General features: G+C 43.4%; 1 protein-coding gene across 1 annotated transcript; it reads right to left on the bottom strand.

Annotated features, from left to right (window-relative positions):
* Positions 1 to 6,839: 6,839 nt before the first annotated feature.
* On the bottom strand, positions 6,840 to 17,640 carry LOC100542307 (solute carrier family 2, facilitated glucose transporter member 3). Its single transcript, XM_010717381.4, has 10 exons — positions 17,502 to 17,640; positions 14,532 to 14,627; positions 12,960 to 13,120; positions 12,487 to 12,727; positions 12,166 to 12,328; positions 11,357 to 11,544; positions 10,890 to 10,994; positions 10,396 to 10,497; positions 9,933 to 10,136; positions 6,840 to 9,501 (listed from the first exon to the last, which is right to left on the bottom strand). The coding sequence occupies exons 1-10, from the start codon at positions 17,514 to 17,516 to the stop codon at positions 9,280 to 9,282; spliced, it is 1,497 nt and encodes a 498-aa protein (XP_010715683.1). The 5' UTR covers positions 17,517 to 17,640; the 3' UTR covers positions 6,840 to 9,279.
* Positions 17,641 to 18,398: the final 758 nt, after the last annotated feature.

Genomic DNA, 18,398 nt, shown 5'->3' with positions numbered 1-18,398 from the left:
ATGGTTGTGATGGGAATAGATTATCTTTGTGGTCTTTTCAACCTTAATGATTCTATGATTCCCTACAGTGAATGATTTTTGTATCCTGCCTCATCAGAATTTTTAAAAAGTCTAACAGTAAAGACAATATGATGCTGCTCCAGCATTCTGTTTTGACTGGCATGAAATAAGGAAGCTGGAAAACTTTTCTTTCAATGCTTCTGCAGTGACGGTTTTTTAGAGATGGATGGGCCCTTGCAAATTTCAAAGCAAACATATTTACTGTCAGGACTGGACTTAGCTGACATTTTTCTTGGCCAGTTTTCTTTAACAGAAACTTGTCTTGCATGATCTAATGGTTAGAAATAGACTTTTGCTTTGCTTGTATGGAAAGGCTGCTCCTGACACACCACTCAGCTAAGCTTTAAGCAATCAATAGGTTCTGCAATTATCAGTTTGCCCCGATCTCTTTCTGCAGGTAGCTGACAATAAATTCTAGCAGTTTTTTTCCTCTGTGAAAAGCATGTGCCATTTTGGCTTCCTATGAAAACTAATTTTGCAGAAATATAGGCATCCTAAGCAAGATGTGAGAAACTTTCTGTAGAAGCTGCTTGCTCGTATCCTGCGGATTCATCTATAATTAAGTCCATGTGGCTGGTAAGACACAGTCTTAAGTGTGTTGCATTCTTGCCCCTGCAAAAACATGGCTATTCTGTGTTTATTGGAAACTTTCAAAGGCTGCCCATTTTCCCCCACCACACTCAGCTGCCTTATTAGTGATGGTCATTAAAACTGATTGTACTTGGTTTGATAAATTCAGCACTATTTCTGCAGCAACGGATACAATAGACTTTATCAGCCATGTAAGGGTGATACAGATGGAGCTTGGTCCATCAGAAAGTCCCATAGAAAGAATTGCAGCAAAAAAATGTTGCGTCTGCAGAAACTCAGGGAGAAAGAGGGAGAATGGTCCAAACAATGTTAGTCTTTCTTTCTCTCCTTCCAGCAGTTACTGCCAACACCTGGGTAGCTCTATACCTTTTTTTTTTTTTTTTTTTTTTTTTTAACTATGTCAATATTTAATTTAGCTGCACATGGGCTCTTGTTACTGCCTTTTCATAGCCGGCTTGCTCATAACATTCCCCTGGTGCAGTGAGGCCAGCGGCAGGACCAGCGGCGAGGTTCTCGCTGCACGCTCTGACCAGGAGATGGCACTGCCATCCCTTCCTACTTGCAGCTACTCAATTTTTACACAGCCGCACAGGACAGCCTGTGCCTTGCATGCCCAGTACCTCCACCACCACACCCCTGCCTTCAGGTGTGTGGGTGATCTGTACCACAGATTCTCAAGTTCTGTATCTGGCTAACAGAACAAGATTGTTCTTCAGTATATCCATTGCTCCAGATCTCCCTGCAGTTTTTAGTTCATTCCCACTATCCCAGTATCCTTGGCCGCAGAACACTCCTGGTTGGACATGAAAACACTGGTTTGGGCGGCACTTGGTAACAAAGAGACAAAGACCGCTGGGATACAGCAAGTACTGAACTGCAGTTTGTTGTAGGAGATAGAATTTATTTCTTTCCTCTGCCTCACAGCAGCGTGCTCTCAGACAGCACTTATCCCGGAAGAAACCCCCGAGTGATGTTTCACAATGGGTCAGCTAACAGCTAGCTAACACCAGCTGCAAACTACTCTGCTTCTTTTGTTAACTTCCCTTCAGCCATGCCGCTTTCAAGGATTCTCCTGTACTGGTCTTTTAGATCCCTTCTGCCCTCAGAGACCCAACTGATTTTCATTGTATACTTCTTCCCTCTACTGATCACACAGAACTTCCTCTTGTCTTCTACTCTAACTGATAGAAACTGACAGTGAGAGACATGCTCTGGCTATATGATAATCCTCCTGGCTCTATGACAACAATCCCCAACTCTTGCCTGCTCTAGGACTCCCTTCTGTAGTCAACACTGTCTCTGACAGGCCTTGTACTGCATCATCTCTTAGTGATTTCCTCCATTCCATCCTTTGTTGGCTTCCTATGATTCCGTTCCCTTAATACCTACTTCATTTTCAGTTTAGCCTGCTTCTGTTATTTCACTCCTTGTTCATGGTCTTCCAGCTCTGCACATTGCATCTCTGATATGATATATTCTTCTGACTTCTCTCAATAGTGGAAGGTACTCATCAGACTCTGGGAATATGTTGTTCTTCAGCACAGGCAGCCTGCTTTTCTCTGCTTTCAATTGGCACCATGATGGGAGGCAGGTAACTATCTCTGTTGCTGAGTTCTGCCTTTAAGAGTCCAAGAAGCCCTCAGTTCCAGTTCTGCCATCAATGACTTTCTACTAGTTTTCAGTATCAGAATTGCAAGGACAGTGACAGCAGCATCAGTAGCTTCTTGCCAACACCCAAGGTCTTAATGCATGCAGAGAGATGAGGAAGGAAAACTTCTTCAAATCATACTTGTTGCTTAGAGTCTGGGAAATCTGGCAGAGAAATATCCCAGCTAAGGAAGAACTTGCACAACGAATTAGAAGGAAGTGCGTATGCAAGAGGAAAAGAAAAAGCAGGAAGAGGCTGGAAGAGCTGCTTTTGTAATGAAAGACAAAATTAGAGATGTCACAGAATCAGAGAACAGCTTGGGTTGGAAGGGACCTCAAGGATCATGAATCTCCAACCTCCCTGACACAGGCAGGGCCACCAACCTCCACATTTAATACTAGACCAGGCTGCCCAGGGCCCCCTCCAACCTGGCCTTAAACACCCCAAGAAATGGGGCATTCACAACCTCTCTGGGCAGCCTGTTCCAGCACCTTACCACTCTCATAGTAAAGAAATTTCCCTTGACATCCAACTTAAATCTTTCCTCCTTCAACTTAAAACTGTTTCCCCTTGTCCTGCTATTTACCCTTTCAAACAGTTTACTCCCCTCCTGTTTACAGACTCCCTTTAGGTACTGGAAGGCTGCAATTAGGTCACCCCACAATCTTCTTTTCTCCATGCTGAACAAGCCCAGCTCCCTCAGCTTGTCTTTGTAGGGGAGGTGCTCCAGCCCTCTGATCATCTTTGTGGCCCTGCTCTGGACCCTCTCCAACAGCTCTGTTTTTCTTGTACTGGGGACTCCAGACCTGAACAGTGCTCCAGATGGGGCTTCACAAGAGCAGAGTAGAGGGGGACAATCACCTCCGTCCCTGCTGGCCCCCCCTCTTCTGATGGAGCCCAGGATACCATTTGCTTTCCAAGCTGCAAGAGCACACTGCTTGCTCATGTTCAGTTTTCATCCACCAGGACCCCCAGATCCTTCTCTACAGTGCTACTCTCAAGGACTGCTCCTTCCAGTCTGTATAAACGCCTGGGATTCCTCTGGCCTCAGTGCAAAACCTTGCACTTTGTTGTGTTGAACCTCGTTAGCTTCACCCAGGCCCACCTTTTGAGTCTGTTGAGGTCCCTCTGAATGGCATCCCTTCCTTCCACCATGTCAACCACACCACTCAGCTTGGTGTCATCAGAAAACTTGCTGAGGGTGCACTCAATTCCGTCGTTGATGTCATTAATAAATATGTTATAAAGATGTTAGAGAGCACCGCTCCCAAGACAGATCCCTGGGGGACACCACTTGTTACCAGCCTCCACCTGGACATAGAACCATTAATCACCATCCTGTGCCTGCGGCCTTTCGATCAATCCCTTATCCATCAGGTGGTCCACCCATCAAATCCACAGATTTGATAAGGATGTGGTGGGTGACCATGTCAAAGGTCTTGCTCAAGTCCAGGTAAATGACTGGTCACCTTCCCTTTGTCCACCAGCGCCATTCCTCCATCATAGAAGGCCACCAGATTGGTTAAGCATGACCTTCCCCTGGTGAAGCTGTGTTGGCTGTCTCTGATCACATGCTCATTCCTCATGTGATCAAGCATGTTGTCCAGGAGGATCTGTTCTTCCCAGAAGACCTTCCCAGGTACAGAGGTGAGAATGACCAGGCTCTAGTTCCCTGGGTCCTCCTTGCTCCCTTTCTTATAAATGGGAGCAACATGACCCTTCCTCCAAGTCATCCAGGACCCTACCTGACAGCCATGATTTTTCAAATATGATGGAGAGCAGCTCGGCAACCACTTCAGCCAGCTGCTCCAGAACCTTGGGACATATGCCATCCAGCTCCATAGACTTGTACACATTCAGTCCCATGGTGGTCTCGGTCTTGCTCTGCCCTTACACAGAGTCACAGAATCACAAAGGTTGGAAAAGACCTTCAAGATCATCCAGTCCAACCATCCACCTATCACCGATAGTACTCACTAAACCATGTTCCTCACCACAAAATCCAGCTGTTCCTTGAACACCTCCAGGATTGGTGACTCCACCACCTCCCTGGGCAGCCCAGGTGATAATCACTTCCCTGTTCCTGATGGAACACCATTCCTGAGGCAAGCCAGAATGCCATTGGCCTTCTTGGCCATCTTGGCACACTCCTGGCTCATGTTCAGCCGAGCATCAATCAATACCCCCAGGTCCATTTCTTCTACACAGTCTTCTAGCCACACCACCCCAAGCCTGTAGCGTTGCCTGGGGTTGTTGTGGCCAAAGTGCAGGACCTGGCATTGGCTTCAGCCCAGCTATCCAGCCTGTCCAGATCCCTCTGTAGGGCCCTGCTACCCCCAGGCAGATCAACACTTCTGGCCAACTTGGTGTCATCCTCAAACTTACTGAGGGTGCACACAATGCCCTCATTCAGGTCATCAATAAAGATATTGAAGAGGACAGGCCCCAGCACCAACCCCTGGAGAACACCACTCATCACAGGTCACCAGCTGGATTTAGCTCCATTCACTACCACTCTCTGGGCCCGGACTTCCAGCCAGTTCCTTATCCAGCCGAGAACGTACCTATCCAAGTCATGGGCTGCCAGCTTCTGCAGGAGAATACTGTGGGAGACAGTGTGAAAGGCCTCACTGAAGTCTAGGTAGGCCACATCAACAGCCTTTCCCTCGTCTACCAGACAGGTCACTAAATCATAGAAGGAGATCAGATCAGTCAAGCAGGACCTCCCCTTTGTGAACCCATGCTGGCTAGGCCTGATTCCCTGATCGTCCCCACATGCCACGTGATCTCCCTCAAGACAACCTGCTCACATAAACTGTTCTCATCTGGTGTACAATGAAGTTCATCAGAAATAACACAGGCAAAAAGGAAACAAGTGTCAATAAATGACATTTTGTGATGTTCTGTTGTTACGATAATGTTATCTCAGAGATAAATGACCTTTAGTGGAGTTGTGGTGGCCATGAGAACTGTTTGGCTTGGATATAATTATCATTTCAACTGGAAAAAAAATCTTTTAAGTATTCAAACCACCTGATTTGCACTCTTTGTGCAGTGTCTGCTGATGCTCAGGCTGTACTGGCTTACCTCTAGCATAGCTTGTGTTGTCTTCATTCTTTTTGCCTTTTTCCCCCCCACTTTCCTCCATACTCTTCCTATGAGGGATATTTTCATACTTTTTGATGAATTGCTCTTAGTTCCTGCCTGTGAAGTCAGTGAAGTTGCTTCTTTACCACTCTCTAGCTCAGATCCTACTCCTCTAACCACTTCCCCCCCTTACTCAGAAATTTTGGGTAAGTACTGCTGAAGGCCATGCTTAGGGGATTTGGGCTAACAATCACAAAAAAATCATAGAATGGCCTTGGTTGAAAAGGACCACAATAATCATCTCGTTTCAACCCCCGTGCTATATGCAGGGTTGCCAACCACTTGACCAGGCAGCCCAGAGCCACATCCAGCCTGGCTTTAAATGCCTCCAGGCATGGGGGCATCCACAACCTGTGCTAAGGAAAAGTAGTAGTAAAAGAATTCATTAAGCTATTAAGCATGGAAGGCTTAGGGAAATTGCTACAATAAAATAGCAAATCCAGGCTGCTGAGCTAGCCAAGGAAAGAGCTTGTGACATACTGGGATATAGCCTACGTTTGTTAGGAGTACAAAACAACTATTGCAAGTATGTCCAGCTAACAGCCTGGCACCCATATGACCTAACCTTTGTCCCACACCATCATGGCAGCAGTTCTTCCTCAACAACCAGCCAGGCCCAGCCCTGAGCATTTATCTATTGCTCAGCAGCAAGCAAATATCAGTGTGCAATTGACACTATCTGGACTGAAACAAGTGCACAGGGATAGTGCAGTGCCAACTTAAATTATGGCAAATCATTTTATGCATGTTGATACATTGACTAAACTGTCCTCTGAACAACAAACAAGCAGCCCTCCTTTCTATTGATAAAGGAATTGAAGTTTTCAAGACTGCTAAAAAAATCATTTTTGTATCTCTGCAATTCCATTTTCAGTTGACAGATATAGTACCTGTGAATTTTCAAACAGAATGTACCGTTGCAATCAGATATTCAACTCAAATTAAAATCTGATCCTTTCTTTTAAGTAGATTTCAAGACCTATCTTAACAGAAAAGATCTCTCTCAATTCACAGTCACACCTTATTCATGTCTTCAATTTTTGGTCAGTTTGCACATTTGTAAACAATTATTTTCAAGAGTTAAGTACAAGTGAAGTAAAATTTCAAAAATCTCTGATAATCACCTTGAGAACTCACCAAGTTCGCCATCACTGCCAAACCAGACTGATGTATTAGTTTCACAAAAAACAAGGTCAAATACTTCACTAGTTTTATGTTTTTGTGCTCTTCATGTTTTAATAAAATTATTGAAAAAATAAGTTACTGCATATAAGTAATAACTATATTATGTATTTTATATTTAGTCCAAGACAATTCTTCACTCAGTAGGTCCCAGGCAAGACAAAAGGTTGGACACCTATGAACCTGAATGTTAAGATAAAACCCATGGCAGTTATTAATTAGACCTGTAATCTTTATTTTAAAAACATGAAACAAATCACAATAAGCTTATAAAACCCATCAAAAATATCCACAATGCCATTACAGAATAACAAAAGATACCATATGAGAAAGACCTGTACATTTTGATCCAAGCCAACACACTTCTGTAAGCAAAGTATAGAATACACAGCTGTGGGAGAAATTTCCTAGGATAGCAAATATCCATACAGAGGACATTTTCCTGCAAAGGAAGGGCACAAACTGTATAACTGGGCAAAAATACCAAAGTCAGGAGTGAAAGTAGTCTTATAATACCTCTCGGAATAAATATCTCCTAGAGAAGCCTGATGGAAAGCAGGGGAAATTTGGATGTAATAGGACTATATTTTGCAAAGATGGAAGTATTTCAAACAACATCACAGCAAGTATTTCACAGAGGCAAATCATACTGATCTCTCTAACTCTTTCTCATTAGGGAAGGTTCGAAAAAAAAAAAAAAAGAGGTCTCATCACTAGTTATAGAAAATGCTGAAGACAATTCTAGAACTAAAGGGACAATCCTGAAAACATAGTTTCATAGCAAGTTGAAGAAAACTTGGGCTATGTATTCTATTACCAATTTCGCTGTCATCTCTCTCATTTGGGGCCCTTCTTTTACTTATCTAACCTGATGCATACCTGCTTCTTATATAAGATGTCTAGTAATGAACTCTGGTGTGAGTCTACACGTAGACCTGAGTTTGAATAAGACAAAAAAATGCAAGCCTAAGATAATGAGTCTACCCACTCCCCTCCACTACTTTTCCTAGCTTATGCAGGCCAAAACTCAGAGCACTATTATCAGAGGAAGCAAAGTCCCCAAAATATCACATATATTATTTTTTCCCCCCTTCCTAAACTGAACTGATTGCATATACTTAATTCAATAACTGTGGGTATATATACAAGCACTTTTTATTACCTAGCAATGAGAAAGAGGAGATAGCATTACCTATGTAATGCTCCCTGTGACTGCCTTGTTATGTCTAACAGAGGTAATACTACAGATTTGCACAGAACAATGAACAATGCTGGATGCTGCCTCTTCCAGAAAGGACACCAGAACAAAAACATTTGGCCTACGACCAACTATAGATTGATTTTTTTCAAGCTGCTAAACTAGCATATTCCAGTAGCTCTCTAGTCCCTAATTCTGCATCTCTATGTATGTACACGTGCCATAGCATAACCCTGGTTCATTTTGCCTCCAATATTTATAAATAATTGTTTAACAGCTTTGGAAAATAACTTTTAGCCTCATGCACCCTAAGTAATTACCTGCAAGCATCAAACTTTCTGGCCTACTAGAATAAAGCAGAGTGGCCAAAAAGTCAAGAGAAAGCAAAAAAAAAGTCACCTTCTGGTTGGCAGTCAATACCTTCAATCATCTTGAGCAATACTTAACTATTACTGAAAATGTAGAGTAATAACACCCCTTTGCTGCAATATCATTTTCCAAGTAATACTTTAGAGCAATATTTAAAGTCACCACCCAAAATATCTAAATTGCATACGAATTTTGGTGGACATGTATACTGCTTCTCATCAGCATTCAGTTATTTGAATTACTTTTCAAAGGGCAGAAATAACTTTAAAAGGTGATGTGCACAGTTGGCTCTGTTCTACCATCCAAAACATCCAACTTACTGTTTGGTACAGTATTCCTTCTCTACAGTTTTATTGCACCTCAAGTCTACAGCATCTTCTGTTAGAATAACTGTTTGTCAAACGTCTTCAACTTCATTAACTGTACATTTTTGTACACCATTAAAAAAATAAATATTTACAAGGTGACATACAAATAAATAAACTTAAGTAAAAGTATGTTCTGTTTGTCTATACAAAAAAATAAAAGCAAGAAAAAAAATAGGCATGCAACTTGGTCCCCCTTTTCCTGAGGCTGAAAAAGTGCACACTGGAAAGGAAAAAGCAAGGAGATGGCTTTTTAGTAGGCTTGTTAAATTCCAGTGTTAACACTGCACATACACGCACACACATACACCCACACAGAGTAGATTTGAAGGGCAGGGGACTTATTTAGTGGGCAACTTTAACTCACTACAAAAATAGTATTTAAAATTACATTGTCACTGCATAAATGTTAATTCCAAATAGCATTTACAGGTGAGAAAAGTAACAATATTACCAACATGTTCACCTGATGTTTGTGGCAAACAATAAGATTATTGTTGCTAGAGTGCCAATACCTTTAAAAAAAATTAGATCACCTATATCAGATTTGCTTAACACTGGTAAGCCTAGCAGAATAGGGGGAACGAGGAGTATGTAGGTACAGAGAAGAAAATAGCAGCAGTTAGAGAAATAAATTGTTCCAGTTCTTGTCATTTCTTTGCTCATTCCTTTAATGACTCTATGAATATATGAGTCCAAGAAAGGGTGTGTCACAAATCTTAGGCAACTTCTTTGTCAGCTTCTATGCTGTTCATCTCCACCATGGGATTCTTCTCTACAGGTGGCGAGGGTGGAGAGCATGTTTCTGCTTGTCCTTCAAAGCCCCTGGAGATGTCTTCAAAAGTCCTGCCCTTGGTCTCTGGTACTTTGAAGTATGTGAAGATAAAGAAGATGAGCAGGAAAACAAGGAAGATAAGGAAGACATAGGGGCCACATAATTTCTGCAGTGAGAATAAAAAGAAATTTTTTGAAAAAAAATTTAAAAGTCATTTCCTTCTCCAACAATACTCTCATTGACTTGTCCTCAACACAAAGATCTTTTTCAAAGTACCAGATTTCTATAGACTTTTGAAATTATTTAATACTGGTTCTGGTTCAGAACTGAGGCTTTTAAAAGGAAGTTTAAATGTATTAAAATGGCTCTAGATTACAAGAAGTAACAAAGCAGAATGTAAGGCTGGCTACAACACTCTAAGCTTCAATAACAATCAGAATACAGACTTGGGGACCACCCAAGGGATTCGGCCATCTGCCCAAAGCAGAGCCAAAATTCAAAGAGATCAGGCTGCTAAAAACAAAAATTCTACAACCAATCTGGACACCTATGACAATGCTGCAGCTCTTTGAAGTGTTCTGCAAACGGAGTCCTTACCTCAGCATAGGGGAATAGCATTCCCACTAAGAAATTAGAGGTCCAGTTAGAACAACCAGCCACTGCCATGGCTGCAGGCCGTGGGCCTTGACTGAAAAGTTCTGCCACAATGAACCAAGGGATAGGTCCAGGGCCAATCTCAAAAAGGGCCACAAAGCCAAAAGTGGCAACAATGCTGATATATCTGATCCACTCCACAGAATCCTGCAAGGAAACAAGATATAATTAACTGCAATCTGAGAAGCAAACATGGCACAGCACAACATCCATTAGCATTCACAGCACAGTTAAGAGAACTGATATGGCACAGCTCCTGCCATAAGGAAGCTGCACTTCTAGCCACAGCCCACGATCAGCCCTTGCCCCAGCTATAAGTGCCTTGCTCTGAAATTCAGCCCTCTACAACTAGTCATATAGATCCCCTATACTAGGGTCAGTCTGGATAAAACAACCAATTACTCACCTTCAGAGCCAAAGCTATAGTCATAACAGCAGCACACACAGCCATGCCACCCAAACCAACTAAATGGAGGGTCCTGCGCCCTGCACGCTCTACCAGAAACAGCTGAAAACACAAAGAATTAATTAAGTTAAGTAGCAAAAGCAGAAGAGACTCCCTCAGTCAACATGCACTGCACTTCATGTATTTTGCATCTTCATGTATTCCTCAATGTCAAGTCATCAAGTTGCTCTTCAGTACAAGTATTTCTCTTCTTACTGCCTTCACTCATCTTCTACCTCCACCAACACTCTTACTTTCATCCTTTACTTCATTTTTTTCCTCTTAAAATGTTCTCTTCTCCCACAATATCTTTAATGCATTCTTTTCTTTGCTCTTGTAGGCCAGTAATTAACTACTGCTCTACCACAGCACAACTACCTGTCTTCAGTCACATCTCTCAATAGATCCCATGCAAACAAGCAACTTTTCTCACAAGATGACCCTGTTCTACTTACAGATACAACAGTGAAGACTGTGTTTACCACACCAGCTCCAATAGTGGCATAGACAGGCTGTGTGATACCAGCTCTTTCAAAAATCCCTGTAGAATAATAGAATACCTAGGAAGAGAAGCAAAAAGTTGGACATCATTGCAGTCTTAGTGTTTGAAAGCATGTTCCTCATTCCTTACTTAATGGCACAATCCTAACAAGCACTCAGCAGTATAAAAGCAATCAATAGCATAATTGCAGTCAAGTTCCATTTGCTTGATGCATATCTTTAATGTCCTGCAAGGGTATGTGCGGGAGACATAAAGGCCAAAAAGATCGTCATCTTCATCTTCACAACCTCTACACTATCACAAAGAAAAGTTTTCCAGATGAAAGACATCTTTGAAAGACTAGTTTTCTCAAACAGCAAGCAACTACCTTGAAGCACAAATACACCCAGAAGCCCAATAGACATGACAAAGGTAACTCACAGCATTGATGCCTGAGAGCTGCTGAGAGAGTTGTAGCATGATGGAAATGATAATGGCTTGACGATAGTTTGGAGAGCGGAAGAGCTCTGGTACAGTTGCTTTCTTTTCCTGAGACATTTTAGCACTCTCTTCTTTCATCTCCAAGATGTCTTGAGATACATCTTGTGTGCCACGGAGCTTCTGGAGAACTGTAGGAAAGAATCCAAAAGCATAAGGTGGAACATTCCCACAACCAGTAAGTTCCCCCAGACCATTCTGCTATTTGAGGGAAAGCACACTGGAAAGACAGAACCATATAGAAGTCTGCATTTGGGCCTGCTCTGCTGCGAAGACAGTCACTACATGCAACTTTTGCTCATCTTTTCAACTCACAGTTCAGGGAGCAGTGATCACCATGGAAACCAAACTCAGACTCTAGACAATCTTCATGTTACTTGTGCTCTGAACTTGCATTTGATCCCTAATTCTTGCCAGAGACAATTCCAGGCCTCTGTGGTATGGGTAGATCCCTCCTAATCCACTGTTAAATTTGCTTCAGGTGGAGCTGATATTTGCAGCAGCTGGTACTGCCACATCCCACCAGGCCAGGTGCCATTCCTAGCTTCTTAATCCCACCAGGAGTTCACTGGGATTACAGGTTTCTCAACTCCTGACACTGGTACAATTTAAAAGACGGGAGGGAAGGGTTAGTACCCTCTGGGATTCACATCCTTGTCTACCACAGACTCTAAAGACAATCTCAGTCTTCCACTCAAGCTCACAGCAGGGAATCAAAATACAGTCCTGCCCCTTCAGAGATAAGTTCTTACCTGTTTGTGCTTTCTCTTCCTCCATCTTGTTGATCAGCAGGAAACGGGGGCTCTCAGGGCAGAAAAGAAGAGCCACACACTGCAGAACTGCTGGGAGAATCGTGAACCCCAAGAGCAGTGGCCAAAGTGTTTCAGTTCCCATTATCTCCTTAAGGCCAAAAATCTACACCAAGAATTTGAGAGAAAGAAAGTTGCTGAAATAGAATATGAGAGGACAAGATACTGCTCCTGATGACAAAGGCAGACCACTTTACAAGATCAAGTCCACAAAGCCTTCCCTCACATCCCCTTTTCCTCCAAGTAGAAGTCTGTCAAGCCTACCTGGGCCACCAGGATGCCTACAACTATGCCCAGCTGGTTGAGGGTTCCAAAGGCTCCACGAAGGCTGGTGGGTGAGACCTCACTGATGTACATGGGAACAAAGCCAGTGCACAGACCACAGAAAAGGCCAATAATGAAGCGCCCAATTATCAGCATCTCCACTGCCTTTGCAATCTTGGATAAGGCCATGAGAGCACCCCCAACAAAAGCCAAGATGTTCACCAGCAGCATGGAGTTTCTCCTGCCAAGACAGAAATTCCAAGGCTGAACTTTAACTAGTAATAGAGTAAGAAAACCATAGGGAGAAAGATAAAGCTATCCATGACTCTTATCTTGGGAGCAGGGAGAGAACAGTATTTCCTGTTCAGCTTATGCCTTGGCCTGCAACAGTTCTCACGTCTGCCCTCTTCCTCCCAAAATTCCACTGCAGAGCATAAATTCACTAATAACTTGTATTTGTCTTCCCAACTTACCTGCCAAATCGATTGACGAAAAGGCTGACTGAGAAGGAGCCAATCATACCTCCTACTGAGAAGATTGCCACAGAAAGGGACCATAGTGAGGTAAGAAGCTCTGGGGAGATAGGCTCCCCACTCCGCTGAGATAAAGTTCTGTTGAAGAAGGCCTGGATGATCTGCAAGAGAAACCCAAATAGGTAAAGAAGGTTTCCAATCCCATGGGAGAGAAATTTAGGAAAAAAATTTGGGATGGTCTTTCTATTTTCAAAGACTTATGCAGCAAAAATAGGCATTAAAAATTCAGTAGAAAGCAGCAGGTTATACAAGGAAGAGATCAGAGTGATGAAAGAGGAATAAAAGTTTCACTGAGAAATTCAGAGACTGGTAGTAGAATGCTAAGAAATGGATTGCTTCAAATAGAGCTGTCATAATTAAGGGAAGCGGGCTTATCTTCTGAATGTTTTCAGATGATCAGGGTCACTGCTGGTGTTTCAGGCATGAGATGGGAGTGAAAGAGAATAAGAAAAACATCCAGACAATGGAGAGGAACATTTCTGGCAATAGAGAAGGGCTCTCTGCAATGAAAATAGTTCAAGAGACATTTGAAGTTCCACCAAATTAAGCCTGAAAGCAGAAGCATTATGCAAAACAATCCTTCACTGTTCCTTGGGACAAAATGAGATGCGACATAACAGGACTGTGTTCCAAGCTGAGGTATCCTCTTTGATAACGAAGGGAACACTGCAAGAACTCAAGGGGATGTGGCCTCAGAATGCCAGCCCCCAGCAGATGGCAGCAGGACATCAGCTAGGAAGGACCCTACCCCCCAGGATGTGATGTGACATCTATTCCTGGAAGTGGGGTGGATGTGGTATTGGTGACTCAGTTCCTGAGAAAAGAACCATCTTAGTTACAAGAAAACCGCATTTCTCATTTTCTTCATCTTCTCTTCTTCTTTTTTCTGATGGTATAAGCATGATTTATCTTTTACAAACACTGAATTGACACTTAACACAAATAAATAAATGAACAAGTCAGAGGCGCTAAGAGAAACTAAAGCAACAGTAATCCCTAACCAACCCTCTCAGCTTATCTCTGCGCACTGTTCTCTACATGCCTTCTCTGCCCCAGCTGTTTCATTCTGAGTCAGAATATCCTGCCTCAACTCCTGACCTGGTGCAACAGGCCAGAAGCACGTTCTTATTCAATTTGTAAGAGTTTGGAGCAGAGTAGCACCTGGCAGAAATAACTGAATTGTTTCTCCTCTCCTCTTGTCCCCCAAAGTGGAAGGGGAAAGATCAAAACTACTAAGAAACAAAATGACAACCCCTGAAGTAGGTGGCATTCCAGGAAATGGCAGATGGACCCCTTCCTTTCAACAAAACTCTGTACTCCAAATTAAAATCCGATCTCTCTCCTCACCAGTAACTTTCCTGTCCTCTGAATTTCTTCTTTCCTTTAATTCAAACACCACAACTAAACTATTAGCTGCCTGACAGCTCCTCTCTCCTTCCTATGCTATTTTTTTTTTTTTCCTCCCCAGCACATTTACATATGTTTTCCTCCCCAACTCATTCTTCCTCTCACCTTTTCAGGAGCATTAATGACACCAGTGTTGTATCCGAACTGGAGAGATCCAATGGCAGCAACAGTAACAGCATAGATAAGGGACGCAGTGATTTTCTGAATAAAAAGAAAAAAAAAGAATGCAATTGTTTGGTTAATTGGTAGTTCATGCTTTCTACATAACTTGAGTTTCTCTTCAGCATAAATAGAAGACAGCTGGGCCAATTGCAATGAAGAGCCAAAAAGTAAAGGAACATGCTTGTATCCAGTGAGGGTAGATACCAACAACAGAGTCTGGAAACAGGTGCAACTGAACAGTAACAGTTCTGTGATTAAAAGGAGAGCCTGTCAGGTCCTACATCTATACATCATGACATTTGACTACTTTCAGCTCATTAGTAACAAACACATCAGCTCCGTTAGCAGCTGTTATTTTAGGTTGATCTGCATTATAAAAAAGCTCTGCTGATCTCTGACATGTCATGAAACAAGGATCTAACTATTCCTCATTCCAACTGAGGAAGTCCCAAAAATAAGTGGAATATGGATATAATAATGCTAATGCTTCTCAAATCTACATAAGGGCTACACCGGCAGTCACTTCTAACAGTTAAAGTTTGCACTCATCAGCAGCAGATCTGCTTTTCCCAGACTAGAAGTCCCCAACCCTGCCCCTAAAGCTGGCACAGCAGCTTCCCTCACAGAAAAGGCTGTGCTGCCAGCATTCTTCATTTATTTTTCTTGCCACTGAGTCAATAGTGAATATTCAAAACAAAACTCAACTCCTGGAATTTCAGTACATGTGAATCTCTCTCTCTCTCTCTCTCTATTTTTAATTCAATAACTACTCAACACTCAAAGCCATTGAGGAAGCAGCTCCAATCTGCAAAAGTCCCAAAGACCGAGAGACTTAACTATCAGAGAAAAGCATCTGATATTTTCCAGGGTTGTTTTTTTTGGTTTTTTTTTTTGTTTGTTTGTTTTTTTTTTTTTTTTTTTTTTTTTTTAAGTTTGCAAAGCCTAACCCAGCTATTAAGGAGGCAGGAGGGAGCAAGTGACTCTGGAATTGGAACTTAGACAGCCAGTATGTCAGGGGCACTATTTGGAAATACCATGTTTCAGTTGCAGGAGCAATTGAAAGCTTTCAAGAAGTACAAGGCTTTTCAATTATTCTCCTAAGGCTGGCAGGGGAGCATGAAGAACTCCACGGGGCCTGCTGTCACAGCACCTCCAGTCTCTCATTTTCCAGCTGACTTCAGAAACCTGTCAGTATTCATGCTGTCTGTACCAGACTTTCAGGCACGTAAGTGCTTCTCGTCAGTACACCTCCCACAAAGCTACCAGTTAAGCCTCAATAAAAAGAAAGTAAATTAACGCATGGTTTCCCTGAGCTACATCATTTAAATATCCCATGTTAAGGTCTCTTCCTGCTAAGGTTGATGCTGGAGGAAAGGGATATATTCCTATATTCCTGCATTGAGCAGATGATTCTCATGCTGTTATTCACAGCTGAGCTAGGTATGCCTTCTATCTGCCATCCTGTGACCAATCCCTTTTTGGTGCAAGAAGTTCTGGCACTGAAGCAATCTTCTGAAGCACCTGGATGCTAATTAAGACATCTAAGTCCTTTCAAGACTCCAGGCCTTATTCCCCTTAGCAGGCATACCAAAGCTGAGATCAAAGTTCAGCTGTCCACACTTCCAACACAGTAACTGACACAAGAGCATCCTTCATCTCATGGCCCTGCTTGTAGCAGTCATAGTTGACCCTTTTCCTCTGGATGCAGCAGGAATTATTATAGGACACTTGCTTTTGTGAGCACCTCTTGCATATATGGTCCATACAGAATCAAATTATAACAAGGTTAGTCCTTTCTCACCACCTTTCATGCTCCATTCTCCTGACTGTTGCCAGTTATTCAATTCCCATCCAGTCTCACACCATCCAAGATATCACATGGCCTGACCCAGCCTCTCCAGTGAGAGACCACAGTTTATGTAAGCATCATTTATTACTGCTAGCAGAATACTTCCTAAAACAGAGAAACTCAGAAAAAACACATCAGTATAAAGCAGTATGTAAAGGCCTAAGGTTGAGGCCTATATAGTGGTAAGATGCTCGAACTAACACTTCTTCCTCTGACCACTAGCAGCATCAGGATTCAGCAGCAGTACTCGTGAAGCATCTAGCAACAGCTCCCCTCTCCTTCACCGATACCAACCTCAGAGTAGCATAAGTTTTTAAATCCAACTTGAGATGTCTCTGCCACACTCCGAGTGACTTTTGTCAGTTCTCTCTCCCTCCTTTTATCTCAGCTTCTCACACTCCCCTCGAGTCCCATTAACATGGAGGCAAGAGCACGAGGCTCCCTGACACTGCCCCTCCCGGTGAGTAGAAATCCCTTGATATCCTGCTCCAGGATAGCCGCTCCTCTCCCTGGATGCGCCTAGAAGGGTAGAGAGCACCCTGCTGTCTATAAAATAGCAGGGAAAGGGCTTGGCTCTATTTTCTTCTGGAAATCAAGGGATAGTTTTAACACCACCAACAAAACGCCTGTTTTAACAACCCTCATTTAAGTACCACGAATCCGCTGCTATTAACTCTGGGACAGATGACTACTACTCAGCCAACAAAAGACACGCCGTGATCGAAGCGAATTAAATATAGACGGCGTCACGCGGGCAGCCGGTAACACGCACCAACGGATCAACCCCACGGCCTGCACAAACCTTCCCAGATAAGCTCCCCGTCCTTTCATGACATACAGAGCTCTCGCCGAGCCGCCAGCCGAGAACCGCGGCCTGCCAGCCCCGCTACCACATCTCTCCTCGCTCACAACTCGATGGCGGCAAGTGACGCTACGGCGATGAACCGCGACCCGCCGCCAGCCGCGACCAGATCCCCCCACTCCCGCCGAGAGCCTCCGGCGCTCCGGGGCATCGGCCCCAGCTCTGCAACAGCTCTGACAAGAAGACCACCCGCACTCCTCACCTTCTTGTCAGCCATCTCCTGCAACGAACTGCTCCAATACCCGCACGCAGCCTAACTGAACCCCGGAGCTACTCCGCCCACGCGCACGCACCGTTACAGCGTCTGCGAGATAGCGCACCCTATAACCTCCCCGGGGGGGGAGGGGGCTATCTACGTGTTTATGGGCTCAGTTCTGGGAGGGGGACAGAGGAGGAGCCGGGGGAGGAGCGGCCGCTGCGGCAGGCGGTGCCGCACCTCGGTTCCCGCTGCGCCGAAGTGGTGCGGGATGCGCAGCCAGTTGCTGATGCTTTTCTGCTGTAGGAAAAATTTGTGAGGGTGCGGGGCAGCTCCTGCAGTTCTGCGCAGTTTTGACGCTGCGCAAGTATCAGCTGATAGTGGTACACGACAGTGGATTGCGTGGAGAACGTTGTTTTGAAGCTGTGGTTAAAAATGCTTGGACACAGTAACGAGCACACATGGGCAAAAGCAGAAGCTATACTGCGTGCTGCTGGTTCCTAACTCGAACCTTCTGGAGGAGACTTCTGGATGCTTGGGTGTGGTTTTTTTTGCTACTTGTTTTGCTTAAAGATATATATATATATATATAATATATATATAAAGATATATATATATATAAAGCTATAAGCGATGGGGATAAAGCTGGGGTGTGTCTTTGCAGCTGCACTTAGTCCCATACTAACACACTTTCCAATCAAACTGGCTCCTATACTATAAATTCATTTGCAGCCCATCTTTCAGGTAAAAAAATAAAAATAAAAATAAAATTGCCATGTTTCTACCAAGAGAGCAATGAAGAGCTGTAGTTTCAATTCCAGACAAAAATGTTGGCAAACGACACACTGAATTCTTGTGAATATTTTGCGAATGGTAACAGCTCAGACACAGGGCAGGGGTGAG

The sequence above is a fragment of the Meleagris gallopavo genome, chromosome 1 (genome assembly GCF_905368555.1).
Source record: "Meleagris gallopavo chromosome 1, MGAL_WU_HG_1.1, whole genome shotgun sequence".
Lineage (NCBI taxonomy): Eukaryota > Metazoa > Chordata > Aves > Galliformes > Phasianidae > Meleagris > Meleagris gallopavo.
This window is presented reverse-complemented; position numbering and strand designations above follow the sequence as displayed.

Coding starts and splice junctions, on each gene's coding strand:
- LOC100542307 (XM_010717381.4), bottom strand. Junction 12,329..12,486: donor TAGGCATCCTGGTGGCCCAG/GTAGGCTTGACA, acceptor TTCTTGGTGTAG/ATTTTTGGCCTTAAGGAGAT. Junction 9,502..9,932: donor TGCTATTCCCCTATGCTGAG/GTAAGGACTCCG, acceptor TTCTCACTGCAG/AAATTATGTGGCCCCTATGT.